Source organism: Puma concolor, chromosome E3 (assembly GCF_028749965.1).
Source record: "Puma concolor isolate L17-30 chromosome E3, mPumCon1.1.hap2, whole genome shotgun sequence".
Classification (NCBI taxonomy): domain Eukaryota; kingdom Metazoa; phylum Chordata; class Mammalia; order Carnivora; family Felidae; genus Puma; species Puma concolor.
In genome coordinates, this window is record NC_141682.1 from 34,529,640 (window position 1) to 34,550,498 (window position 20,859).

The following is a 20,859-nucleotide window of genomic DNA, read 5'->3' on the forward strand; positions in this document are numbered from 1 at the left end:
TCTTTTTTAAAGAACTGCTTGGTTAATTATTTAAATTAATTAAATTAAAATTTGAATAGAGAATACATTACATAATTCCAAATCAAAAAGTATTGTATAAAAAGATGAACAGTGAAGAACCTTCCCCCCACACTGTTTCTCCTCTGCCAAGTATCCCCAACAGCAACCACATCTCCTGACCATCCTGTGTCCCTCCAGATCAATCTATGCATAATTAAAAGCCTTCTGCAGCTCCTTTTTTGAAAACGTTCATTATTTTCTCTATTGGTCTCTTGGTCTTTTTCTTATTAATTTTTGTAGTGCAGAAATAAGCCCTTTATTTGTGGTGTAGTTACAAATGGTGTTCCCAGCTTTCTGGTCTTTGGAGCTTCCAGATGGTATTTTTTTTCCATGCCTTTTTTTTTTTTTTTTTTTTGTAGTCAAATTTATCAGTTTTTTTTTTTAAGTCTTCTGGGTTATGAGTTGTAATTCAGAAGTCCTTCTCTACTCTGAAAAGAGAGATTCCTTTCTTGAATTTTCTTCTATCCCAGTTGCATTTTTTTTTATTTTAGAAAGATAGAGCAGGGAAGGGGCACGACCTGATATGATATTACTTCAACCCCTCAACATGATTGTGAGAAGCAAAATGTGGGAACCTGCCACCACAGAATGGTACCAGGATCCCAGCAACTCCATGGGGGTCTCATCTGCTCCTCCTCCAAGACTTCATCAAAGTCAAGTGTCTGCCTCACCTTCTTATCTTTTCCTTACCTCTCACATCTCGTCTCCTTTTATTTTTTTTTTTTTAATTTTTTTTTTCAACGTTTATTTATTTTTGGGACAGAGAGAGACAGAGCATGAACGGGGGAGGGGCAGAGAGAGAGGGAGACACAGAATCAGAAACAGGCTCCAGGCTCTGAGCCATCAGCCCAGAGCCCGACGCGGGGCTCGAACTCACGGACTGCGAGATCGTGACCTGGCTGAAGTCGGACGCTTAACCGACTGCGCCACCCAGGCGCCCCTCTCGTCTCCTTTTAAAACTTGCCACTAGGAAATAGGTTATTTTAAAACATGATGTGCCTTGGGCAATAATTTCACAAGAGTAAATATCATGAGGCTGTATTGTTGAAGGAATAACAGTAACAAAATGAACTCCTCACATACCCAGCACCCAGCCATTCCCCTCCTTCACTGCAGCATCTCCAGAAGATTCCAATCTTCTGGAAGGTAGAGAGAGGTGCCCTATGCACCCCTGAATTGTTAAACTTGAGGACATTTTAAAAATAATTTTTTTAATGTTTTATTTATTTTTGAGAGAGAGAAAGAACGCAGGCAGGGGAGGGGCAGAGAGAGAGAGAGGGACATACTGAATCTGAGGCAGGCTCCAGGCTCCGAGCCATGAGCACAGAGCCTGACATGGGGCTCAAACTCATGGACCTCCGAGATCATGACCTGAGCCGAGGTCAGATGCTCAACCAGCTGAGCCACCCAGGCGCCCCTGTGAGTCTGCATTTTAACAAGCATCCTTCTTCTCCAGGTGATTTTGATACATGCTGAACTTTGAGAACTGTTCTAAAGGGATTCCATAAACACATTCTATTGAGACAACATATAAAAAGTAGACCAGTCAATGTAACCACGTAGCTTATCTCTGGGATCCCTAATTGCCTTAAAACCGAGGTAGAGAGAAACCTGAAACTAAGTTAAGTTTCATTGTTTACTGAAACTTTAAGTCGAGATAAACCATTCCAGAAATCAGCAGGCAAATCAACGAGGAAACAAGATTTGACGTGCAAACATGGACAGAGGTAGGGTTTTTCAGGATTGGGTCTGTTGTGACAGGTAGGGGCTCTCCTGAATCAGAGGTGGGTGAGCGGTTTGTGACCCCGGGTTTCTAGACCAGTATTCCTCCGAGGGTGGCCTGAGTCTGAGTCAGTAGAGGTGCTAATAAAAGTGTGGGTTCCTGAGCCCCACTGAGCCGACAGAATGTCCGGGGGCGGCAGCCTGGGAAGTGGCATTCCAGAGCAAGCTCTTGGGTAACTCTGACCTGCGCTCATCCAGGTTTGAAGACGTCCGCTCTAGAAGAGGGAGCTGAAATGAGCGGAGGCAGATTTAGATTTACAAATGCTCCGTCATGAGAAGCTCATGTTCTCCAAGCGGTTCTAGCAAATGGGCAAACTTGCAAGCCCAGCATTTTACGGCAGATTTAAATTAAACCGTCAACATCCCCAGGACTCCTCAGAGCCTAATTTTCAAGACACAGTGGGATGGTTTCTATTTATCTTCACTGATGTTCGTGTACAGTTATTTGTATATACGTTTATGAAAAGTCCTAATTTCCTTTGGAAGCATCCTTCTTTAGCCCTTGGCCACGCCGTCCCCTATCTATCTGATTTCCTGTCCCGCCCAAGAGAGTTGGGAAACAGGCAGGCATGTTTCGGCTTCCCTTACGTTGAGTATTTGGAGAGAAGGATGGGGAGGGAGGGTTGCCTTTGGACCGATAAACATTTACTGCAGGCCTCACGTCGTGCTCAGGGATGTGTCTGTAAAAATAAAATCAGGCAGCTAACTTGCGTAGCTTCACGGCACTGCCTTCGCGGTAAAGGGGAGCACTGAGCCCCTGTTCTGGAGCACAGGGTCCCCAAGCCTCTGGGGCTCAGGAATCCATGCTTTTATTAGCACTTCTGGTGACTCAGGTAGAGGTAGTCCGTGGCTTCTGAGAGGTTCATTGAATGTTGGGAGAGGGTGTCCCGTCTGAAGAGGAAGGGCATTTCAGAAGGCGTGCCCTGGAGGAGACGAGGCATGGAGGAGGTTTTGTGCAGGCTTAATTGGAAGTGTCTCTGGGACCCCATCATTGGGCACCCACCTCCCCTCGGCATCTGTTGAGACCCAGCAGTTGGTGAGACACAGCCCCAAACGTTTCACATGCATAATAATCCCGTTTAATCCTGACAGCATGCTGCCGAGCTGGGTGTCTCCTTTAAGGGATGAAGAACTGAGGTTAACTAAATTACTCAACAGGCTATTTAACCAAGTCACTACCTTGTAGAGTTACTAAGTGTGGTATCTGGGGTTGCCTCTCCCCAGCGGCGTGCCAGTGAGGCAGCTGGGTGTAAGAGGTTAGAGCTCAAAAGACTTGGAGCCCACAGTTTTATCTCTGATACATATGTGTGTGTGTATCTAGGCATATTTAAAATACTGCATATAAGATACAGATATTTTAAATTACATATCTATCAACTGACTACCTGAGAGTTGATAAGATCACAGCATCCTCCTTTCTATCCCCACAAGAAACTGGTTGGGAGATGTTGAAGTTGCCAAGGCAAAGGTAGCCTGGGAAGGCGTAAGGATTGTCATCGATGATTAGCTGTTGTGTGGGGCACGTTCTTTCCAGGATGCTATCTGAGTGGCATACGTGGCTAAAATATTAGATATATTTTATCAGTCAGGCAGGATCAAACTCAGAGGGTTCATTTCCAGCTCCTGAGTTTGAAAGCAGGCATAGACAACAGGGCTCCACGAGCCGTTCTCCTAAATGGGATAGCCTCATCTCCAGAGAAAAGTCAGATCGACAGTGACCTGGTTTCTGAGATCCACCCCCACACTGCAAATAAAGCTTAAAAATAATTGCTACCACATCACAGAGTTAGGATTTTTTTTTTTTCCAAAATAAAAACTCAGGGAGGCACAGGCACTTTTTTGTTTTGTTTTTTTTTGGGGGGGGGTTTTAGTGGTTGCAATTATTTCTTGTTAAACTCAATTAAAACTATATTAATGGATTTTCAAGGCCACCCATAAAATGTTAAAAATAGGAAAGAATGGGGGGGATTTAGAGGTGGGATCCTAATTCTGTAAACTCAGCAGTGGGGAGAGAGGGAGAGGGAGAGGTAAAAAGAAGGCAGAAATGAAAATACATCAAAATGCATCAGACATACTGCCCATTGCCCGGGAGTCTGATCTTCTTTCCATCTTTGTGTGTGTCACAACTGTTCTGCAACAAAAGTATTACTCGTAATAATCAGAGAAAAGTTTCTTCTGAACACAACGCTCCGTTTCCTCCCGGTGTCTGTCCTCGCGTTGTGCGGCTTACACGCCTCAAATCGCCGTGCGTGCACATCTGCGCTTTGCTTTTCTCCGACCTGTACCGTGGTGTTGGACTGTTTTCACATTTAATGACTGGACAGTATTTCGCCGAGTTAGAGGAATATAAATTAATGTAACTCACTGCTCTGCATTTCCATCACCCTGTGGCTGGCATGGGAGCCCCCTAAAGAAACAGCTATTTTAGGAAGCTTGCTGGTACCATCATCGTAGATCAGTTTGTTCACATTGCTGCCCTCCACCGCCTCTCAGACGTCTCCGTCACGCACAGTGTCGTGTTCCTTCACCTTAAGGCACGCTTCTACCTTGTGCACAGCACCGTCTCTGGGATTTTCTTTTGGCCCAGGCTACTACATAACTCAGAGCTCGACTTGTGATCCTCTGTCGGCAACTGTGGAGAGCTTAGGGCCTGAATATCTGCTTCCTGACTTTCCCTGAAGCTTTAGCCACTATCCCACCTCTGACTTCCCGTAACTCAATCGGATTTCTTTGTCCATATTTTTAAACCTTACTCTATTGCATTAAGCTACCTGAATGGTTTGGGGGATCTAAGCGAGGTATTTCTGCCTAGCCCATAACATTTACTGGGCGCTCACCTATGTGCTGGGGACTGCTCTGAGTGTTGTGCCTGCATTATTTAAACCTCACAGCCACCCCGAGCCAACGACTCTCGTGTTTTTCCATATACAATGGAAGGAATAGGCGTAGAGAGAATAAACAGCTTGTCTGGGTCACACTTGCTCCAGAGCCCATGCTTCGAGCCATGACTTAGAATATCAATATGAACATTCCCATAACACTGTACAATTAGCCTGCTAAATTGCCCACTATTACACAAAACCCAGAACTAATTTTGTTCATACTTTAAAATGTCTTTTTTTTTCCTTTGAAAATCTTAATGCTGCTTTAAAAAGGGGGCACTATTTCTCCTTCCATTGAGATGGGGGGAATGGACTCACAGACAAAACAACCCCCCCTGCAAAGGATATATTTCTTACATTAGGATACACGTGGTTAGAAGTTCCTCCTGGAGACTGTGAAGAGGCAGGGGGTTTCTGGAAGATTCCTTCTCCTGAGGGACCGCCTCTTCTTACTGCCTGCCCAACTCACACGGAGGCTTCGACTGTGTGATCTCATTTCATTCTGTTCCAACTCTGCCAAGTAGGCCTTCTGTCCATTTTACAGAAGAGCAAGCCAAGTCTGAGGGGGAGAGGCAGCTTGTCCAGAGGTTGAGTGAGGGTCACAGCCAGCCTTCACACTCAGCCCAGCATCTCTTCCTACCCGTACGTGCTAACTCTCGGCTTGTCCCGACAGGTGGACAGTTCTGGGAGAGATGGACGCCTTTGTTATAAGGCAGGGGCACTAGACCGGGGAGGTCAATGCTCTTGGCCAGGCGAGGGCTGGTAAGCTCCAGAGCTGGGATTCGGACTGGCTCTAGCACCTGTGCCCTTAACTGCTGTGCTGCATTGCTTCTCATTGAAATGTAAATTCTCACTGTAAAAACTCAAAACCACAGAAAAAGGAGCATCCCTTTGACCATGTCCCAACCCCAAGCCACCACCGCCACCACCATCACCACCCCACACACACCACCAGATAGGCACCGCTGTCTGTTTGATATTCCAGGCCATTTCTCCTCGACCTTTGGTAGATTCATTGGTATGTATTTATATGTCCACACATCATTATCAGTTCATTCTGTGGGATGCTATCAAGCCATGAAGTTATATCACAGTTTGGTGTCCCACTAATAATACGTTTTGGAGAACCTTCCATATCTGTAGGTGTCTTTTGCCTTCATTCTCTTTGACTACTGGACAGAATTGGGTGGTATCCACATCACGGTCTGTTTAACCCTTTCTCTTTGTGGGCTAGCAGTCATATTGCTCCATTAAAAATCCAGATGATTTTTTGAGGAACCTCCACAGTGTTTTCCAGAGCGGCTGCACCAGTTTGCATTCCCACCAACAGTGCAAGAGGGTTCCTATTTCTCCACATCCTCTCCAGCATCTATAGTCTCCCGATTTGTTCATTTTAGCCCCTCTGACTGGTGTGAGGTGGTATCTGAGTGTGGTTTTGATTGGTGTTTCCCTGATGAGGAGCGACATTGAGCATCTTTTCGTATGTCTGTTGGCCATCTGGATGTCTTTGTAAAAGTGTCTATTCATGTCTTCTGCCCATTTCTTCACTGGATTATTTGTTTTTCAGGTATTGAGTTTAGTGAGTTCTTTATAGATTTTGAATACTAACCCTTTATCTTATATGCCCTTTTCAAATATTGTTATCCATTCTGTCAGTTGCCTTTTAGTTTTGTTTAGATTGTATTTCCCTGATGAGGAGTGACGTTGAGCATTGTTTCATGTATCTGTTGGCCATCTGGATGTCTTCTTTGAAGAAGTGTCTATTCATGTCTTCTGCCCATTTCTTTACTGGATTATTTGTTTTTCGGGTGTGGAGTTTGATGAGTTCTTTATAGATTTTGGATACTAGCCCTTTATCCGATATGTCATTTGCAAATATCTTTTCCCATTCTGTCGGTTGCCTTTTAGTTTTATTGATTGTTTCCTTTGCAGTTCAGAAGCTTTTTATCTTGTTGAGGTCCCAGTAGTTCATTTTTGCTTTTAATTCTCTTGCCTTTGGAGATGAGTCGAGTAAGAAATTGCTGCAACTGAGGTCAAAGAGGTTTCTCCTGTTTTCTCCTCTAGGGTTTTGATGGTTTCCTGTCTCACATTCAGGTCCCTCATCCATTTTGAGTTTATTTTTGTGTATGGTGTAAGAAAGTGATCTAGTTTCATTCTTCTGCATGTTGCTGTCTAGTTCTCCCAGCACCATATCTTAAAGAGACTGTTTGATGAATAGGGGCACATGTACCCCAATGTTTATAGCGCAGTTTCAACAATAGCCAAATTATGGAAAGAGCCTAAATGTCTGTCAACTGACAAATGGATAAAGAAGATGTGGTTTAGGGGCGCCTGGGTGGCGCAGTCGGTTAAGCGTCCGACTTCAACCAGGTCACGATCTCACGGTCCGTGAGTTCGAGCCCCGCGTCGGGCTCTGGGCTGATGGCTCAGAGCCTGGAGCCTGTTTCCGATTCTGTGTCTCCCTCTCTCTCTGCCCCTCGCCCGTTCATGCTCTGTCTCTCTCTGTCCCAAAAATAAATAAACGTTGAAAAAAAAATTTTTTTAAAAAGAAGATGTGGTTTATATATACAATGGAATACTACTTGGCAATGAGAAAGAATGAAATCCGGCCATTTGCAGCAACATGGCTGGAAATAGAGAGTATTATGCTAAGTGAAATAAGTCAGGCAGAGAAAGACAGGTTCCATATGTTTTCACTCTTATGTGGATCCTGAGAAACTTAACAGAAGACCATGGGGGTGGGGGGAGGGAAAAAAAAGTTACAGAGAGGGAAGGAGGCAAACCATAAGAGACTCTTAAATACAGAGAACAAACTGAGGGTTGATGGAGGGATGGGGGAGAGGGGAAAGTGGGTGATGGGCACTGAGGAGGGCACCTGTTGGGATGAGCACTAGGTGTTATATGGAAACCAATTTGACAATAAGTTCTATTTAATAAAAAAAAAGAAAGAAAGAAAGAAAGAAAATTTTAAAATCTGAAAGAAAAATCCGGATGAGTCCTCTGTAGTTCTCTAGGGATAATCTCAAGAAGGAGAATATCTGAGTCAAAATATATATACCTTCTTGAAAAAGCTCAGTCTTATTTGGGTGACTGATTGGCTTATTTTCTGGGTGGACTCTTGGTGCAGAATATCTGCCTGGGAGTGAGAAATAACTAGATGCATACCCTGGCTGTGATAATGACCACCTCTGTGACTTCTGGCAAATAAATAACCTCTCTGAGCTTTCCCCTCATCTGTACAGTCCCATCCCCTGAAATTAAGTGAATTGGCTCTAGGGAAAGTACACGGCACTGTATCTGATGCATAACAGCATTTTTTGAAATGTTGATTTTTTTTTTTCTATTCTTTCCTTCATTTTCATATGGCTTTCGGTCCTTGTGATTGCCCGTCTTTCAGTTTTGGTGTGACAGGCTCAGCAGTGTCATTGTCACTAGCAGCAGTATAACGTGATGCCTCCAAGCTGAGTGTCCTGGATTGGAATCCCCACTCTGCCAACGTCCAGCTGTGGGGCCTGGGACAAGTCAATCAACCCCATACACCCCAGTCTTCCTATGCATAAAATGATGCTAATTTTGGCTCCTCGGCTTAGGAAAACAGGGTAGGTAGGGTTAAATGAGATATGTAGGCAAATAACATAGTGTCTGGCACACGGCAGACATTCGAGAAAAGTCTAACAAAGAAAAAATTTTTGAGCACTCTTTTTTTAAATGTTTACTTATTTTTGAGGGCGGGGAGAGGGGCAGAAAGAGAAGGAGACACAGAATCCAAAGTAGGCTCCAGGCTCTGAGCTGTCAGCACAGAGCCCGACTCAGGGCTTGAACTCACAAACCGTGAGATCACGACCTGAGCTGAAGTCGGGTGCTCACTCAACTGAGCCACCCAGGTGCCCCTGAGCATTCTTTATAACAGGCCATGCGCCACGGAATTCGTAGTGAAATGGTTAGCATGATCCCAACCCTTGAAGAGAGTAATCGAAGGGACTCTGTATAAAAGCTTTATATTCCAGAAGGAATCTGTATTTTTCCAATGTCAGAACGTGAGTTGTGAGGTGAAGAAGCATAGCATTTGCCTAGCGCCTTAGAACTCACCAGAACATGTTTATAGTTGTTACTTCAACCAACCAGTATACAGCCATGTGAGGGAGATTGTTTTCCTTCTGGTCAGGTGGGGAAATCAAGGCTTAGAGAAACACACAGACTCACTCTACGTGTCACGGTCTTGTTCCTCTGACCCCACATCCCATGTGAGGAAGCCCCACAGCGGTGTTCTGAAGGCGCATTACTTGGGCAAGTCATGGACTGGTCTGGAATCCTGGACTGTGGGAGGCCTTAGGCAGAGATCTTAGGGCCTCGGTTGCCTTGTTGGAAGATAGTAAAAGAAAAAGACAGCGTTACATGACCTGTCAACTCCTTGGACATGGCTAGTTGGGTCCATTGTTGAATTGAACAGAAACAAAGCAAGGATTTGCTGTATTTTTTTTCCAACTGTTTCTTACTTTTGAGGTTATTCATCAGTAGGCAAAGGGTACACCCCCTCTTCTGTGTCTCTTATTCTCTCTCTCTCTCCCATCTCCCCATTTCTTATTCTCTCCTTGTCTGTGACTTACTGTCTCCCGTTCACCATCTCTTTTTCTGATTCCCTCTCTCATTCTTTCTCTTTCTCTTCCTGTTTTCCTTGGTGCCCGCTTCCATCCATATCTCTACCTCCTTCTCTCTCCCTCCTTCTCTGCCTTTCTCTGTCTCTGTCTCACAAAATCGCTAAGAATTTTCTCAGCTAAAAAATAAATATTAACTATCGGTCTTTTTTAAACCCAGTTCCCGGCCACTATCATCACCAATAGACATAATCCATACAAATTAAACTGACAACAGTTAAAAGCACACAGGGTGAAATTTGTTATTGACTAAAAATCCATGGATGACTCAAACTTTCCCCAGCAAGTTTGGGTCTCTGCACAATTTTGACTCAGGAGAATTGAACTTTAATAGAAATAATAACCATACAAGGAACTCAAAATGGCAGCAGCTATAAATTAGTCAAGTTTGTTGTGGTCCAAACACTGATCAGTGAGTCAAATCCTTATAAAATTTAAACACAAAAGAATTGATCCCAGTGAAAACAGTTTCCAGAAAAGTTGGAAACAATAACTAGGCTGTAGGAGACATCGATCTAGGAATTAGATTAGCTTAATGGAGTTTGCTCTGAAAAAAAAAAAAAAAATGCTTCCCTAGTGAAAATGCATCCGTGTCCATATAACTCTAATTTTACAGCTTATATTCACAAACTGGGAGTCCAGATGTGATTCTAAGCCACTTTCGTAAAGCCAGTTTTAGACCATCCCGTGCCCACGGCAGGTACAGCCTGTGCGTGCTGAGGGTCTCTTCCCCAAGCAGGTAGTTCCAAGGGTTGTCATGCCTCAGTGGTACCACTTCTTGGGCCCATGAACACCCTCAACCCCCCAACAGCCTTGTGTCTGGGTGCTTGCTGAGGATCCATACCGCCTTCGCCTGCGCGCACACTGACGTCATCACGCCCACGCCAGCCCCTGAACTTGCGCCTGAATTTACAGAACATGTTCACACCTGTCTTCGTCCATCCAACAGCCACCCCGAGAAAGAGGTGTCATTTCCCCTTCTTCCACGTGGGAAAACCCAAGCTCACAGAGGTCCCCTGAGGGGGCCTCCCTGGTGGGGCCTGCCGAGTCACCCGAGCCCCACCCCCAGGCGTCCCAGCGCCCTGATTGGCCTGAATTTCTGGCCCCTGCATTTCCCTTCTCTGCTAGGCTCGCACATGACCTCCAAAGTACATCTAGTTATCATCCAAGAGGTGTTTAATTTTCATAACACTTTAGACTAGACTCCAAAACACACGTGCGCAGGCAGGCACACACACACACCCGTCCACACTCCAGATTCATTAATTCATCAGAACAAGTCAGTGTCTCGTTAAAGACTTCTTGAATGTTAATGGATGAATAATTAACTCTAACGATATAATTAGCCTTTAAATGTACTGAGACCCCCAGAGAGCATCTGAAAACATGCAGAAGGAGATGATGAGCTAAAACCGGAAACTTTTGGTTAGGAAATGTCAAGCTGCCTCGCCATACAAGTCCCTTTCCCCAAAGGGCCAGGCCTTGCCTCCCGCCGTGGCCTTCCCTCGTGTTGGGGGCATCAGATTGGCCGACAGGCAGTCTTGGGGCAAGGAGTGAACTCTGAGGCCACCACGCTGGCAGAAGGGACACCGACCCCAGTGACAGCGTCAGATCGACACACTCGAGAAAGCTGTAGCAGCCTCTTCAGAGCCGTCGAAAACTCTGGCAGGAAAGTGCTCGGTGAAAGTAGCACGGGGCACGTGTGACATCCTCCTTACTTTGCTTGTTGGCACATTGGCAGACGGAAGTGTTACTGCTCCCCCCACCCCCATCCCGAATGGCTGTCGGTTTTAATCCTTTGCTTTCCTTGAGGACTGCCAGTGACAGGGAGCGAGCGAGGGCACCCACACCACCTCTACAATGCATGGCAGGGGGTGGGCCAGCACAGCAAACATGCACACAGCACACACAGCACAGCACTGCATTCATTTTGGGCTCCAGTTCTGTTCCGCGCCTCAGGTTGGGGAGCCAAGGTGGCCGTTCACTTGTCACAAATGTTTGGAGAAGAGATGGCCCTTCTGTGGGGAGGGCGGGCAGAGAGGTAGATGAGGTAGGGGCTTTGCCCCATGGCTATTCTCAGATCCCCTCCTTTAGGCCTCCCCCGGCCCATGGGAGAAGCTGCCAGCCTGTGACAGCCATGGGACGTGGGCAGGAGCTGGGAAGGCGGGACGAAGACGGTTTCCTCTTGAAAAGCAGGAACGGAAAGCACGGAGCAGCGAAGCATGACTGGCTTCCTTACCTGTGAGCCCCCCAGCATCCCGGGGACCCCTGCGAGCTCTGGGGCCTCTTTCCTGCTGGGTCGGCTTTATTTCGTGCCGCTTCACACCCAGGGGCTGTCAGCTACCACGCTGCGGCCTGATAGCTGGCTGTCTCCCGAAATCTCAGCTCCGGGCCCCCCAGATGCTTCCGTTTCAGGTGGCTTTTCTCTTCCGGACCCTGCACCAACAGGAGCTGTGGCCTCTGTGCCTACATGTGTCCTGAAGGCAGGGGTGGGGTGTGCTGGGGGCGAGAGAAGGTTTCTGCCGGGGAGACTCTGGACCCTCCGTGGCTGTGCATCTGTTGGGAAAGAGACACGTGAACCTGACCCATCGAGGCTGTTGCAGCCAGGCTCCGATCCCGGCTTCTTCTCTCGTAGCGCCGGGCTTGACTCACAGCTGTGCCCGCCGGTATGAATTTCATGAGCAAAATACAGACTTGCCTTGGTCTACCCTGCAAGTGTCACAGAACGTCGTGGCCACAGTGGTTGTGTCTGTGGCCTCTGGCGTCAGACTGTGTGGAAGGCCAGACACTGTGGTGACACCAGACGGTGTGAGTCACGTGGCCCTCCGCTGCCTCCGTTTCCTCACCTGGCGATGGGGACGGCAGCCACACATCCACCCGTGCCCTGATAGCAGGACTCAGTGGGATGAGACGATGCGTGTCAAGTACCCGGGACTGGATTGGTCACAGGCAGTGCACAGAACGTCGTGGAAAATGCCATAAAATCTGAATTCGATTGAACGCATCGGTGTGTTTTGAGCATTTGTTTTGTGCCAGACACGGTGCACACATTTTACTCACGTAACCTCACCTTGCTCCCAAAGCCCCCCAAGGGCAGAGATTGTCCGTCCCGCTTTGCAGAGAGAAGACTGGGGCTCGGAAACACAGGCCCCTGGCTCCGAGTCTTTGAGCACAGAGCCCACTCTTGAGGATGTCAGCACGTCTCAATTTCTTCTTTTAAAAAATAGGAACATTTTTCTCTCAGTTGAAAAGAGAGCAGGTATACCTCTTTGGGTCAGAGCAAGGAGGGAACCTGCTCCCCACAGCCTTCCCCTGCCCACCTGCAGCTATGCCGTCCACTTAAGGAGCAACCAGCCGTGAGTGACCACTTAACGACAGAATCTAAATTAATGCGAGGAAATAAAACTAAAAACTCAGTTCCCCACTTGCACGAACCGCACTTCAAATGCGTGATAGCCACATCAGACAGAGTAGACGTGGAGCGTTTGTTTCAGAAGCTCTACTGGGCAGCACTGTCACAGAGACAGTGATATAGATGGGCTTCTGTTTGCCTTAACCCCATGGGACCCGTTCCGCTCATAGACCACATAGGAAAAGAACAATACCAATTGTATATCTCCCTTCTCTTTTGCAAAGCACTGTGAGGACCAGCTATCTATGGGGGGTGTGGGGGGGATTGCTGTGCAAGCCCCAGGATGTTTGTAAACATGCAGGTGTCTGTGACCATTGCATTTAGACCTCAGCTCTCTAGAATCACTGATGAGGGAGAGAAAACCAACATCACAGGGCCCTGCAGTTTCCTTCCTGCACTGTCCTCCTTTTGGTTCTGATGCGGGCCTGAGACCCGCGCCAGGCCTCTCTGTGGCCCTTCCTGGCCACCAGCCCACACCAGACACACCAGTGTGTGGAACTGCTTCATTCACTCGGGTCTTTTGCGATTGTCCTCCCTCTGCCTTAACAGCATCTTACTTTTGCAAACTTTGTTTCCTGAGAAAACTTCCTTTTTTCTTTCTGCTCTGCTCATCTGGTCATTTTGTGCTCAGCTGAAGAATATTTTGTCATGAGATAATGGTAATGATTTGCAAAAATCTGTGCCTGTCCATAAAATGGTGATTTAAGCTGCTGTTGGATAGCTCTCGATGGTTGCCAGGTGCAGTTAAAACCACACTGGGATTTCCAGTAAAAACCGGTTAAAACCGCACTGGGATTTCTATCCCAGAAACGCTTCAATGTGTGGTGGCTTACCAGGATAGAGAGAGATTTCACCTCACACATACAGATGGTCTTAACATTTGAATGCCCCTGTATGCATGTATGTGTGTATTTTTGTTTTTTGTTTTATGTCTTTTTGAGAATTGAGAGAGTGGGATGAGGCTTAGGAAGTCTCAGCAAAACCCACGTTCCCAGCATCTCCATGGCAACCTTAATATGTTAAGGTATTGACGTTGCAAGCACGTAAGTTTCATGAAGAAGACAGATACCATCCATGGCCCCAAGTCCTCAGGATACACATGTCATCAAGAGCCTCAGTTTCCCTACTGATAGTCACAGAAGATGACTCTTGGCTTGTGGAATCAGAATGCCACAGCTAGAGGAGTATCTCAGCAGCACCCCAGTGACCACCTCACAGATGAGGAACTGGCAATCCAAAAGAAGGAAGTGAGTTTCCCGAGGTCCCACCGTCTCTGAGTCTACTAGAGAATCCCAAGCCCCTCTACCTGCCCATCCACTGCTCCTGTCACACGCTCCCCCGCCTTCATTTACAAATTGTTTTTGACTCTCCATCTCCTATTTCCACAGCTCTCTGCATTGCTGGCTGTCCAGAAGGCTGTTTCCTCTTGGTTCATCAGCTCTGGTTTACCATCACCATTAACAATGCTTAGTTTCCTTCCCCTTCCACTTGGATGATCTCATCCCCTTTTAATACTCTCTGACTATAATCCCAAACCCTCAGTTCTGCAGCCTTGGGAGAAAGACTTTAGAGTCTTTGTGTTGGTGAGATGAGCCTTGCAGTCTTGCCCCACCTCTAACCATTACAGAAACGAAAAATTAAAATGAAGCATGCCGCTGTAAACCTTCCAAATAGTTTTATTCCCATCGGGAGGCCTTCAGCAGCTGTCTCTGAAAGAATGCAACATTTTACCTCCTTTCCCTGCCACTTTTATTTTTCTTTGCTTCACTGTTTTATGTGTTCTTGTTAAATAAATAAAGGCAGTAGAGTTGAGAAAGTACCAGGACGTCGAGTAATCTCCAATTTAGCTTTTCTATCTACTTGAGGACATCCCATCCCATCCCTACCTAGTTTTGAGCCATCCATCCCCATGTACAAGGGCGACCACTTCAGCCTTGTTAAATGTTTTTAAAAATTGCGAACGGTACTCATACCCACTGACAGTGACCTGGTTAATGAAAGAGGTACAGCCACGGTATCGAGGGACGATTTGATGCTTGCCTTTTGGGGGCGTGGGCTGGGAAGGGTCATGCAGGACTTCTGAGATGATAACGTTTGATGCCTTAATCTGTGTGGTGATTTCCAGGATGTAGAATGGGTACAAATTTATGTGGCACTTCATTCGACCTTAATAAAAATAAATACATCCACAAAGGGAAAAAAATGTGCTATGTTATTGACATGGCAACAAGCAAAGAAGGCAACTTGGGAAGTGGTTTGTATGGAATAATGATAATTTGCAGGTTGAAACAAGGACATACTATGGCCCACAGGCCAATCTGTGTTTATAAATAACCTTTTATTGGAACAGAGCTGAGTTCATTCACTTCTGCATTATTTAGGGCCGCTTTTGTGTTGTGTACTCACTTCCTAGGTCTGCAAGAACAAAGTACTAGAAACTGAGAGGCTTACACAATAGGAATTTTTCGGTCTCACTGTTGTGGGGCTGGAATCTGAGACCAAGGGGTCCGCAGGGCTGTGCTGGCTCTGAGGGCACAAGGGTAGTATCTGTTCCGGGGCCTCTCTCTCAGCTTCTGGTAGCTTCTTGGCTTGTGGCAGTGTGAACTCCAGCCTCCCCATGGTGGTGGTCTCCTTGCCTGTGTGTCTGTAGTCAAATTTCCCCTTTTTTTTATAGTGGTTTGGGGGCCCACACTTCCCCCATGTGACCTTAGGCTAACGAATCACATCTGCAATGACCTTATGTCCAAACGAGGTCAGATTCTGACATGCCGGGGGTTAGGGCTTCAACATAGGAATTTGTTGGGGGTGGGGGGGGGGGACCAGCCCAAAACATGCTACAGCAACAGAGTTGAGAGGTTGTGATAGAGATTGTGTGGCCCACAACGCTTAATCGATTATCTTGTCTTTACAGAAGAAGTTTGCCAACCCCTGTTTTAAAACACGTGGGTATGGGGGCGCCTGCGTGGCTTAGTTCGTTAAGCCTCTGACTTTGGCTCAGGTCATGATCTTGTAGTTCGTGAGTTCAGGTTCCATGTCAGGCCCTGGTGCTGACAGCTCAGAGCCTGGAGCCTGTTTAGGAATCTGTGTCTTCCTCTCTCTCTGCCCCTCCCCAACTCACGCTTGCTCTCTCTCGCTCTCTCTCTCTCTCTCAAAAATAAATAATAAAACATTTTTAAAAATTAAAAAGAATTTTTTTAAAGGTGTGGGTGTGTGTGCAAGCATACATGTGTATACCTGCCTGAGAAATTTGTAAGGCTGTTCACCAATGTGTTAACGTCTTCTTCTGAATTATGGAATTATGGGCAATTTAAATTTTAATTGTATTTTTGATACTTTCTATATTATTGAGGTTTCTAAAAATTATCATGTAATAATTTCTGTAATATACATAGACAGTAAACATGTTTCCTCTGGGAGGAAAAGACATCATTCCTATGTACTCGCTCTCCCTTCCTGCACCCTCCACCAAATTCTCCTGTACCTTAATGGTTTATTTTGGTCTGATGCAAACCTTTCTAAATAGGCCGCTGTTCTCCACTGTTGGGAGTGCTAAGTGCTTAACAAACCAGCAAACTCAACTGTTTACTCACTTAGGCATAAGGATTCTTTATGTCTTTATTTAGCTGCCTCTTGTAACTTGGAGAGAAAAGCTTCTGGCTTTTATCTCCTCATTAAAAATAGATCCTTTTATGACGAGGGGACGAAGTGGCCATGAGTCACCCCGTGTGGTGTGAAAGACAGTGTGAGGTGCTGCCTCGGGCCCCAGGAGCTGGGCCCCGAAATGGTACCCCGCCATCCCCATGACCCCCTGGTTTTTTATCATTGCAGGAAACTGGACGCTTTCATCTACGATGCTGCGGTCTTGAATTACAAGGCCGGGAGGGATGAAGGCTGCAAGCTGGTGACCATCGGGAGCGGGTACATCTTCGCCACCACTGGCTACGGAATTGCTCTCCAGAAGGGCTCCCCTTGGAAGAGGCAGATTGACCTGGCCCTGCTCCAGTTTGTGGGTGATGGTAAGACCTTGGGTGACCCCCTAACTTTCGGGGGACGTGACACCCTTGCGCTCTGTTTTCTGATTGGCTTTCCAGTAGACCTTGGTAGGGTGAGCTCGCCCACTCTTGGTCAGGGGCCTCTCACACGACACCACATTTTTTAGGTTGCTTGTAACAGAAACCAGTTTTAAACAATGAAATTGTCAAAGGGGATTTATTTTAAGGATGCAGAAGTGTCTATCTCAGTGAATTGAGGGAAGGGTTGAGCAAATAGGTTTAGAGAAAAGAAAACAGGAACCAGAGCGATCCTGGAGTCTTAATAGCAGGAATTCGTAGATCTGTCCTAGAGCACCAGGTCTCACTGGGGACAGTTTGGGCCCCCAGTGGGTATTGGGCTATGTCTGGAGACATCTTTGTCATGATTGGGAGGCTGTTTGCTCCTGGATTCTAGTGGGTAGAGGCCAGGGTACTGGCATACATCTTACGGCATCCAGGACAGCCCTCCACATCTCAAAACACAGAATCACCTGACCCCAAATGTTAGTAGTGCTGGGCCAGAGAAACCATGACTCTGCATGAACTCGGCTCCAGTCCTAAGCTCTGTTCTCTAAATTCTAAATTTCACATTGCAGAGGAAGGATTCCTGATGCATTTTGAATCAACCTCTTTTTCCTGGGCCCATCAGGAGTGCCTGAGGGGTGGGGTTATGTTGTTCTAACACAAACAGCTCCTGTTATTATCCTGTGGAGGGGTGAAGGAGAAGCAGTCTGTAGAAAGGAATAAAGTCTGCCTCTTGCTCAACAGACCAAAAGATAGATCCCACCCCCGTGGGTCTTAGAGTCTAATGGGACTTTGGCATGTACGGATCGGTGTAGGTAATTGGGCCGACTGTGTCTCCAGCCAACATTTCCTTCAGTCTGGCCTTCTGTACTCCCTGGTCGGTGACCTCAGCACACGAGAGTTCCACGCCATGGGTTTTAGGATCCCGTCCTGGCTCCAATGGCATGTGGGTGTCCCTTTGAATTGCCAACACTGAGAAGGGAAAAGCAAAGTGAGCCTCATGGCCAGTGACGCCTGAAGACTTGAGTGGGTGTGAGCGGGGTACAGAAGTTCGGGCCCCGGGCAGAAGCTGTACTCAAGGACGGCTGGAGGCCCTATTCAGAGATGGTTACACAGGATGCTGTGCCTCTGCAGCTGGGAGAGGCAGATCTGTCAACACTGCAGTCAGACAGAATATTGAAATGGGCAGAGGTTAGTACACAGCATGGTGTGGATCTGAACAAGGTGCATCATTCAATGCACCCTCTTCTCTGCTCCCGGAATTAAGCCCTTGACTCTCAAAGTACCATCAAACATCTAAATGTGTTTATATTTAACTCCCAAATAAGAACGTCTGATCCTGTGAATTCCCTGTGGGGCATTTGCACCTTCTTCTGATCACGATCTGTGTTCTCTGTTGTGTAATCGTGATTTGTGGCTGTGTCGGTCAGCTCTGGCTGTGAAATCTTAGAGGCATATTCCGGTAAGCATTTGTTTTGCCTGTGGGAGTACAGGTTCAGTGGAGGGGCTCTGTGTCAGGCTGTGGTGGCCTTGGTGGCTCTGGCCCCTGCTGTGCATCCGTGGACCAAATGTGTGGTCTCTGCTCTGCGTGTGTTTATTCTGGGTCTCAGGCTAAAAGGGCAGCAGGCTGCCTGGCAGAAGCTCTTTTCTCTATGTCACAGGCACAGAGAAGGACATCTAACTGGACACGTGCTGTTCACGTCTCTGGTTGGCCGTGTTCACATCTGCTAACACCCTTCTGTCTAAAGCAAGTCAGATTGCCAAGCCCAAAGTAAAGGGATCAGAGGTACACTCTGCCTTTTATGGGAGGAGTTTGGAGTTATATGACCAGGGGTGTGGACACAGAGAGGGGTGGAGAGTTGGGAGCCAGCTGCCAGACTGCATACATTACCTGTGTTCTTTAATATTCATGATAACTTTATGACGTTCAGTGTTGCTTATGCCCATTTCACAGAGGGGGAAATGGAAAGTGGTAGAGCTTCTATGTCAGGGGCCTTAATCTGGAAGGGGATCGATGATGTCACACTCCTGTTTCATTTAATTCCCAACGATGTCTATCAAAGTTGGATAATTGTATCCGTGAGATTTATAGACCCTTCATGAAGAAGTAATCTAGTATACCTCTGAACTGATATCTTTTGCCCCACTGACAAATACTTCTATGAAGGGGGTGATCTTCCTTAGCCTCAGTTTACTCATCTGTGAATGAATGCTTGCAGAAATATTTCCTTGATAAGGCTGGCATGTGGATGAAATGAAAGGAGACCTGTAAAGAGCTTAGCTAGGCCCAGCACCTGGAAATAGAAGTGGTTCAATAAATGCTAGCTATTACCATCATCATCTCCATCATCATTATCAGGACCATCGCCATTATTGTCATCACCATCATTATCATTATATCATCATCACCAACACCATCATCACTGTCCTTATCACCACCACCATCATCATCACCACCATCCCCATCACCATCATCACTGTACTTATCACCACCATTCCCATCACCATCATCACTGTCCTTATCACCACCATCATCACCACATCATCATCACCACCATCTCCGCCATCCCCATCACCATCATCACTGTCCTTATCACGACCATCCCCATCACCATCATCACCACCATCCCCATCACCATCATCACCACCATCCCCATCACCATCATCACTGTACTTATCACCACCATTCCCATCACCATCATCACCACCATCCCCATCACCATCATCACTGTCCTTATCATGACCATCCCCATCACCATCATCACCACCATCCCCATCACGACCATCCCCATCACCATCATCACCACCATCACCATCACGACCATCCCCATCACCATCATCACCACCATCCCCATCACGACCATCCCCATCACCATCATCACTGTCCTTATCACCATCACCACCATCATCATCATCATCATCATCACCATTTTATCACCAGCATGATCATCGTCACCACCATCCTCATCATTACCAGTTTCCACCTCCTCCTCATTGTTGTCCATCCACAACTCCAATATTCAGTGTAGCCTATTTAGTATTGTATTGGTGGTTAATAGTATCATGGAAACAACTTATATGGTGCTGAACATAAAATGCGCTCTTTGTGGCAAATAAAAAATACAAAATACAGGCATCCAGATAGGTCAAAAGTGTGTTTCTGGTAGTAGCAGAGCATCTAGATTCTTACACATATTTTCTGTCCTCAATCATTGCTTTCCTGGTCAGACTGTCAGGATTGGGACACGTGTCTTCTCGGCTTCATCTCTAGCGGCCATCTGGAAGCAAAGACATTAGAGAGAAAATGACGTTGCTCCAGGGGGTGTCTTAAGATAATCTTCTCGCAAAGGCACGTCCAATTCTGAATGTCTCTCTAGGAGTAAATACATGAATTAACACAACTGCATAAATATTTCACTTATCTTATGCAGCTTCAGCAGGATTAATTATGCTCTAAAATTAGACCTGTAAAGAGCACAGTGCTAAGCAGTACCTAATTATTATTCATCCTCTAGAATGGAGTGTTTATCTCTTGTTATAGAGTAGCTTTGGTGGACGATTACGAGTCTAATGTGTGTCAAAAGTATAAAAAATTCTCCTAATGAGCTGTGTAAATGCAACCTTTGAGTGGAGCATTTAGTTATTGGGGGAGCCTCTTACGTGAAGCCTGCCAGGCATTTCCCTAGGAGATGGACTGCTGATTTCCCTTAAGAGGTACACAGAATCCCGGGGCGCCTGGGTGGCGCAGTCGGTTAAGCGTCCGACTTCAGCCAGGTCAAGATCTCACGGTCCGTGAGTTCGAGCCCCGCGTCGGGCTCTGGGCTGATGGCTCAGAGCCTGGAGCCTGTTTCCGATTCTGTGTCTCCCTCTCTCTCTGCCCCTCCCCTGTTCATGCTCTGTCTCTCTCTGTCCCAAAAATAAATAAACGTTGAAAAAAAAAATTAAAAAAAAAAAAGAGGTACACAGAATCCCAATAAGAGCTCACCTTCCTTTTCCTGTCTAATTGCTGTATC

General features: G+C 46.5%; 1 protein-coding gene across 1 annotated transcript in view; it reads left to right on the forward strand.

Annotated features, from left to right (window-relative positions):
* Positions 1 to 20,859, forward strand: part of GRIN2A (glutamate ionotropic receptor NMDA type subunit 2A) — a 372,343-nt gene that overhangs the window by 321,055 nt on the left and 30,429 nt on the right. The window contains exon 12 of the mRNA XM_086691293.1: positions 16,620 to 16,807. Within this exon, the coding sequence (XP_086547419.1) occupies positions 16,620 to 16,807 (188 nt within the window). The remainder of the gene's footprint in view (positions 1 to 16,619; positions 16,808 to 20,859) is intronic.